Below are 8,373 nucleotides of genomic sequence, written 5' to 3' on the forward strand. Positions count from 1 at the left end.
CCCCCCCCCCCCCGTGTTTTTTTTTTCCTTTTTTCAAATTGCAGGCTCTTTCTAAGGCTTGGGATTTACACGCTCACCCCCTCCAAACAAGCACTACCTACTTTGTTTTCTTGATTTTACTTTATGCTTTTATTTATTTTATCCTTGTGTTCAGCTATTGCTCCTTTTCATACCTCTCTCTACCATAAAAACACGCCCTTTGCACACTCCTCCTCTTATGGTGCCTTTGCTTCATATGTAGCATTTATTCTGTGTTTGTCTGCCGTGTAACTCCCAAATGTCCAAGTCTATTAGGAGGTCCCATCTGCCCTATCCCAATTCTGCTGGGGCTTCTGTAGCTTCTCTTGCTATTTTCCCCTCCTGCGACCCTGATGGAGGTGGCAAAGCTTTGTCTGTGTCATTCCCAGGTGCTTTGAAGGCATCTGGGCTCTCTCTCACAACAGAGGCTGCTGGAAGGGAGAAAGAGTGAACGTGAGCAGCAGTATTTGCCCTCTGATTTTCTAGATTTCCCTGTGGCCACCAGTAAAGGCATAACCAGTCTGACACCTGTTCTTGATGGCCTGTCACACAGCGCGAAGGGTGGATCCAGCTTCCTACCAGACCAGAGCCACCAATTATACATAACAAGCGGCAACATTTCACATGACTGATCCTTACCTATTGTACTTGGTAAAGCCACACAATCACCACTGATAGCGCTACCAAACCCAGTCAGGAAAGCAGAAGCGTCACCCTTCTGTGCAGTGACAGAAACTGCCTCTCCCTGCCATCAAAGCCATCCTCAGCGCTCATGGGGCAGAAATATTTTTCCACCAAGAAAAATGCACAAACCTCACCTACAGGTATGTTAGCTAGCTAAATTTCTAGAGGGTACACATCGCTCCTTGCTAGCTTCACTGATGATGATTTTTTTTTTTTTGACAATTCAGTTTACTTTATTTATTTCTACTGCCTGTTCAGCTTTTTAAATAGCAAAAACATCAACTGCTTTGCTTGTAAGCGGAACACCTCTGCAGTTTGCATTCCAACCGCCCGGTCAAAATTAAAGCAGTCAGTGCTGCCAAACATTATGTTAAGCGAGAGATCTTTGTATCCCCATGAAATTTTAACTCCCACAGGCTTCTACTGGAAGTTCTGCACAGGAATAGCCAGTGTCGTCAGATATCCTTTATCTCAGAGTGGGGTCACCACCACATTTGGTCACAGGAGGCTCAATAAATTGTAAAGAATTCAGCACAGATTCTCAGAGCCCTTGGTTTGATAACGAGGGAGCACCTAGCCGGGGATGGGAGATGGGAAAACTCAGCACGCTTCTGTGACTGATCCGCTATCAGCTCCGGGCTGGAGCTGGTTCAGCTGCTGCCAGCTGCCAGCAGAATCAGTATGGAGGGATCTGCAGCAGCAGTGCCTCCCCAGAGGCTACAGGGACTGCTGCCTGGAGGGAAAATTCCTCCACAAAGCCTCAGTCCTTGGTTGGGGTCAGGCTTGCTTATCTGTAGTCGAGAAGTGGAAGCTTTAAGTTTTCTGCCCTCAACCCCTTAGCAAGTGCCACTCTCACAGCTTCCCGTACATAAGAATCGCACAGATTTTTACGGCTGTGCAAGATGACGAGGTGTTCTTTCATATTTGCAATTCCTCACAAGCTCCAAAAGCAGTGCCTGGAAATTGATTTGAAAATTTTCTTGATCACATTCCACAATTCCTCTGGGAACTTAAATCAATTTGAAGAGAGCAGGTAACCCACGTGGCTGTGCTCAAAGCTCCGCACAGCACCCAAGTATTTATTGCTGAAGGCTTTTCCTAACAGTTTATGTGCTCTTAATGCGACCAGGTAAATGAAAATAGGACGGGGTATTTAGTAAAGCAACCTTCAGTGCTGTTCAGTGACTATAATACAGCTAATATCAGACAAATGAAATAAAGGATGTATAGCTGTGATTCCAAAGAGATACTCACAGCCTTGGCTTGGTAAAGGTAGACTGAGAGAAACTGTCATTTTAATGCAGCACAGAACCAGCCAGTGAACGAGGAAATGACTAAGATATGACAGTATCCAAGATTTTTGGTTTTGTTGTTTTAAATCAACAATCAAACAAAAACAACAAAGAAACCCCAAACAAACAAACCCCCAAAACACCAAACCAACCCCCGAAACCGCACAACCTTTTCATCTCCCTTGTGAATTCTTGGCACAGACAATAAGAACCACAGAGTTCTGCCCTCAAATGAAAAAGCAGCAAATTCTAGCATGCTGATGAGGCCATCAGCATAGCAAAATTGATAAGGACTAGACTTTTTTTTTTAATGGTCAATAACAACACCCATATGTATCCTAATTAATATAAACCCTATATAAATATTTATATTATTATTAAAGCCTGGAAGGACAGCATTTCTTGTGACCTGGGTCTTAGACCAACATTCAGTGTCACAAGACACAATAAACATGTTTGGGATCAGACCATGCAACTATTTATTCTTTCCTCTGAACTGCCATTACTGGCCCCTTTCAGAGAAAGGTGTTTCTGGATATGATCCCACAAAACAATTTCCAGCCAGCAGCAGCAGCTTTTACTGTTTAACTTAAGTATAAGAGGGTCTCCTTGGCAAATTAGCATCCAAGTTGTGAATTGAAGACTGATCCTTTGAAATATACATCTCTGTATATTTCTCAGATCTAAATTGGCAACAAAAATTCCTGTTTACTTCAGCATACGCAAAGAGTTTTCAAGTATCCTCCTAAGATGCTTAATACTCCAAACCCAAGACAGACACTCTCTAGATTTTTATTTTGTTTTTCCTTAAACTGAATATCACTTGAGCTGAGAGCCATGTAGCGTTCCTGAAATGATACTTATAATTAGCCTCTAGCCTCAAAATGAGAACTGGAAATGCTTTGATAAATGAATTGTAAAGGCCAGCCAGCTAGTTTCGTTGTGACTTGTGGAAACACATCTGTATCCTGTGCTGACATGCTATTTTGTTTTGCTGCAAACCACACAAGTCTGCATCTAGAGAGGACAACACATTAGTCATCGCAAGTGTCCTTACAACCCTCCCTGCCTGAAATTGCAGGCGTGCTCTCACCTTTTCCAGGCTGCCAGTTTACCTGTTACCAACTGTTGCTGCTCCACTAAGATTACCTGTCAGATTCCAGTCCCTGGATTTACACACAAGCCCTGTTTATCATCTACGATAGCCAAACCATTCACCAGTAAAAGAAGGGTTCAGTAAGAGCCTGAGCGAGTCTGGGAACCATTACAAAAAGATGCATTCCTCCACAAGTAAGATTGCCTGGGAGGCTGAAAGCAGAAGGTTGCTTTAGAACACCATGGCGTGTATGTGCACGACACCTGACTACACTGCCTTTGTTTTGGATTTTCCTAATATCTTGCATGATCATAGATTGGCATGGCTGATACAGATCTATTTTAAGACAGCCCACATCAGGATGGCCAAGCGTCCAGTTCTTGGTGGACTTCTACAGCAACACAGGCATAGGCCACGGTGCGGACAAGGGCATCTCCTCTGAAGGAGCGTGACTTGAAAGTAAGACCTCACACAACCCATTCCCTGACAAATCTGCACAACCCTGAACACAGAAGTAGGACTGAGGTGGGCAATGGATAGGCGGCAATGGCAGAAATTGAGCAACTAGGGAAGAAAGGCCTCTAGGGTAAACCTCCCCTCATTTACCTACATAAAGCACAGCAATGAATCACTGAAGGATCTGTGCTAGGTTTGTCTTGCTTTAATCAGTTGTGGGTTAATTAAAACTCACACTATGGCTGTGTAGTAAACACGTCTCCTCTTGAAGAAGAGGTAATAAAGGAGCAGGGAATAAGTCACAAAGCAAATCAAAGGGGTGGCTGGAAAATGGAGAACCAAATCCCCTGCCTCTGCTCAGGGCTTCTACCACTGCTTCTTACTTTGCCCTATTCCCCCGGCTCCCGTGGTGAAAGGAGGGGCACTGGGGGACATGTTGGTCAGCCTCAACTCAGCATGAAAAGATACTAGGATGAACGGCAGGGTAGGGGGACAGGACACCAAAACAAATGTACAAGCACCTGAAAAGTAACACAGTGCTAAAACACAGCCAACATGAGTTTTTCAAGAAGAAACATTGGTATACCATTCTAATTCATTAAAGAGTATAATTGGATCAGTGAAGAAGGGGGGAGTGGGGGGAGACAACACACTGTATCATAACCCTATTCCATGCAACTTTCCTATAAGCAAACAAGGGAAATACTGTCTTGCTGTAATTACCATAAGATGGGTACATGAACGGGTGCATAAAGTACTGCACTGAGCACCCAGTTATCAACGGTTGATTGTCAGACAAGACATATTTGAGAAGAGGTACCATGGGGGTCAGCCCTGGACTTCTGTCTATTAAATATTTTCATTTAAAATTTGGATGATAAAGCAGAGAGTTCACATACAAAATCTGCATATGATACCATGGCAGGAATGGGAGAAGGGCATCACCAGTCCTTTGGAGAGCAGGTTTAAAGTTATCTTCCTTAGTGGGAAACGGGCGTAAAGCTCACATGATAAAATCTTGTAAGGACAAAAGTAAAACGTTGCTGCTCAGCAAGAAGAATACAAAGGCAAAAGCGCTGCTGGGAGAAGCCTCCCTCAGAGCGGCTGGCACACTGGCTCCCACAGGGAAGGGATGACACTCCTCCGTGCAGCCTCCAGCTCCATCTGCCTGCGACTCCTCCACACAGACCCGAGTCCCTGCGACAAGGCATGTCCTGCCAGTAAGGGGCCAACACGTTCTCTCCAAGCCTCTTTTAACATTCAACAGTTAAAAGTCCATTCTGCATTAGAAATACCAAAACAGACAGCAGGCAGTATTGTTCAGGCACCTTCCCACAAGATCAGTTAATACCTTATTGCCAAATTACTTAAACCAGTCACTCCTTGGGCTAGGCCCAGATTCGTGCATTGAGACTCAGGTTGTTCAGGTGTTAGATCACACCTGATGATAACCTGGCAAAGTGATGACAGTCAACTTGACTCCTTTCTGTTCACAGCCAGGAAAAGAAGAAATACAAACAAAAACTCCTGGAACATTTGCTATTCAAGCAGCTGTGGACTAGCAGGGTTTCTCCTCTGAGCAGTCCAGGTGTGGTAGACTTTAAAAAAAAAAAAAAAAAACAAACCAAACTTTGCATTCATCCTTAAACAATAAAGCTGTGCTCATTAACCTTGATTCTGTCCCGACACTGGGAATCCCATTGTTTCAGGAAGGGTTAACAGCCTACAGTGCTAAGATTAGGAGGCACCTGTCGGGAATAATTAGAAAGGCACATTCTCCCAATGATTTGGCAGAAGTTAAACAATTTGATATACCCCCTGTCTGGGAAACTTAAAAGATCTCCCACATCTGGGGAGGCTGGACTAGATGACCTTCAAAGGTTCCTTCCAACCCAAACTATTCTATGATTCTATGAAGTCTTTTGCTTGCAAGAGCCTGGGAAGTCCGTGATAACAGTTCTACAAGAAAAGCTATGCTATCACAACGATTGCTACACAGACGCAGGAGAAAGTCCCAAACACCAAGGGCTTCACTAAGCCTGCAGGGGGGTGCTGCTCGAGCACCCAAAATTCAGGAGACAGCAGTGGGATAAGGTGAAGTCTGGCTGCCCCAGAACGGACGCCCGGCAGCAGCAGTTCTGCTGGGTGGGAAAAGGCAACGAGGAACGGCTCCAGCTCCTCTCCACAGAGGCAGGACTGGCCCAGGAAGCTGAGAGGCCAGAACGTTTTCTGCTGCAGGCTCCCTTCCCTGCCCCGGCGGCACCAGCGGTGGGGTCTGAGTTGCAGGGTGAAGCTCCTGTTAGGCACGTGTGCCCGGTGCCTCTTCCCGTGAGTCCTCAGCAGGGCACGGGCGCTCCAACTCGATGGTCACCAGGCCTGGCCAGAGCCTCTGAGCTCAGACATTGACTTGCCACCGCTGTGAGACAGAAAGAAGGAGTATTTCCCCACAGCAGCACACATCCAGCCCTAGGCTGACATGTTGAGAGGAAAAACCCGCACCCGAAAGTGCAAACCGACAACAGATGGATAAATGACTACTCAAAGCTAAAATTCAGGCTGCAATTCCATACTTAAAGAGTCAAGCAAAACTGCGGATAATAGGCAGGGCTCCATCATAAAAAGTTCTCTATAGGGATGACTAAATCTTGCTGCCGCATAGCTATCTGCTTAAATCAGCAACATTTGATGCTCCTGATCCACTGTGGTTGTTTGCAGGCTCGAGCAGTAGATGATTCAAAAGCAAGTTCTTCCTTTGTTTAAACTATCCCACTTTATAAATTAATTGCATTTAATCACATGATCAAAGCCAGACTTTCTGTCACTGAAGAAAACCAATGTAGTTTAGTTATTACATTTCAGAGCTTACGGTACTCCAAACTACTGAAACATCTAAAAGCAGAAAGCATTTTGCCAGTCTTCCGAGACTCACAGATTTAACCACACCCTTACAATGAAAAGTACAAGTCGAACCAAGCTCTCACAAAGTTACAAGCAAACTAGATCTGTGTTTCTTCCTCAAATATCCAGTACTCTGCAGAAATCCAGGCAAAAATGTGCCTGCACCACTGCTCTATTCACCATTTTTCTTCCACATAACGCCCACATAACATTCGTTATTATTCCAGCAAGAACATTACATGTCTTTGAAAGAGTCTCAATTTCAAGGACGCTCTTTGTAGTGTTATATTTGCTTTAGCAGTGCTTGTTACTTTTGCTTGACTTTGTGTAAATGAAGTCGAGGTTATGTGAGAATACTTCCTCTTGGTCAAGGACAGAAATGTCAACATAAAATTACTCTCTAGTCCCAGAGAAAGAACTATCTGCCAATTTTGCACTGGGCCAACTGTTGGGACACTGGGGTACAGAAGAAAAACAAGCAAATTAGGACTGAAGTGAGCTCACAAGGAAAGTATTCTGCCCTGAGGGATGTTTACCTCCTAAATGCGGCTTACAGGCTCTTTTACAAATACTGCTCAGACTCAGCAAGATAGAGGGGCAGTGAGATTTTATGCAGCAACAATGATTTCACTTTTGTGGATACACAAGTCTGTCTCTGTTGTTAAAACATGTATTCAAACATATAGCTCATCTGCAACCATTTATAAACACATACATGCAACAGAGAGGTATAGAAATCCTGAGATTAACAGCCCCTTCTCTCTCTTGTTTGTTTTTTTAAAACTCATATCTTTTTAAAACTCATATATCTTTTTATTTAGCTTCAAGTGTGGGGACAGTGCAGCTTTGCTAGGAGCAAATGAAAATATTTGGAAGAATGAAATCTCTTTCAAAAGTAAATTGCTATGAAATGCGTCTGCTCTTAAGTGCACCTGGTTTTGAATAAAGTCTAGTTTTACGGCTACAATCCATATGGTTAAAATTGGCACAGTTTTGGTCCAAACACTAAGAACTATTTCAGCCCAGTTCAGGGTAAAATACATGTGCGCCAGCAGACAAAGGATTCAGTATTGTTAACAGTACAGCAGTTAAAAAAAAGAAACGGAAACAGGAATAATCACAGGTAAAAGTCCACACTGCAGCTATTTTAAGGATAACTTTTTATGAACAACTTTGTAGCACAGTTCTTCCAAGTTGCTGGGGTGACTGGAGGCAGGAGGTGCGTGGGGGGTTGTTTTGTTTTAAGTCTCAAATATTCAATGGCTCGAACTCTGCTACCAAAGTCAACCCCACCTTCCAAAACCAGCACAAAGACTATTGCTGTAAACGGAGATTACACATTTTCACCTTTCCCCAAAGCACAGGACAGTGTTTCTTACCTATTTGGTCCTCCGGAATCAGCGATTCAATTGGGGGATCAAGTTCGGAGCTTTGGGACAAATAGTTCTTGACTTGGGTCATGAACTGCCGAATCGTTTGCAGCATATCAGTGCTCGAAACATGGCACTCCTTGTTTTCCTGGAGAAAGCTGACATAGTCCTGCACTAGGCATCCAAAATAAGTGCGTTTGTCCCGGGACATCTCTGCAATTTTCTTAATCATCCTCTTTTCAGGGGTCATGAAGGAACTGAAAACTCCACTGACTTTCCGTAGCTGAGATTTCACAATCTTGGGGAGAACGAACGAACTGTTTCTTTTCTTCTTGGGCTTCAAAGGGGGTGCCATGCTCTCTTGGTCACTTTCCCCCTCAAAATCCTCCAAGCTGCTGTTAGTGTCCCCCTCATAGCCAAAAAGCGGCATGCTCCGATCGAAGTCCAGCGAGTCAGACGAGGAGGTGGAAATGCTCATGTCGCTCAGTCTCTGCCTGCCTCCATTCCACGGTATGTGTGACTCAGAGCTGGTAGCTACCGTCTTTTTGGCAGCTGGTGG

General features: G+C 44.3%; 1 protein-coding gene across 1 annotated transcript in view; it reads right to left on the reverse strand.

Annotated features, from left to right (window-relative positions):
• The window catches only part of RIN2 (Ras and Rab interactor 2), a 39,842-nt gene that overhangs the window by 9,735 nt on the left and 21,734 nt on the right, over positions 1 to 8,373 (reverse strand). Inside the window, 2 exon segments of the mRNA XM_009885990.1 lie at positions 7,824 to 8,365; positions 8,367 to 8,373. The exon segment at positions 8,367 to 8,373 is cut by the window's right edge and continues 540 nt beyond it. Coding sequence (XP_009884292.1) covers positions 7,824 to 8,365; positions 8,367 to 8,373 — 549 coding nt within the window.

Source organism: Charadrius vociferus, unplaced genomic scaffold, assembly GCF_000708025.1.
Source record: "Charadrius vociferus isolate BGI_N301 unplaced genomic scaffold, ASM70802v2 scaffold455, whole genome shotgun sequence".
Classification (NCBI taxonomy): Eukaryota; Metazoa; Chordata; class Aves; order Charadriiformes; family Charadriidae; genus Charadrius; species Charadrius vociferus.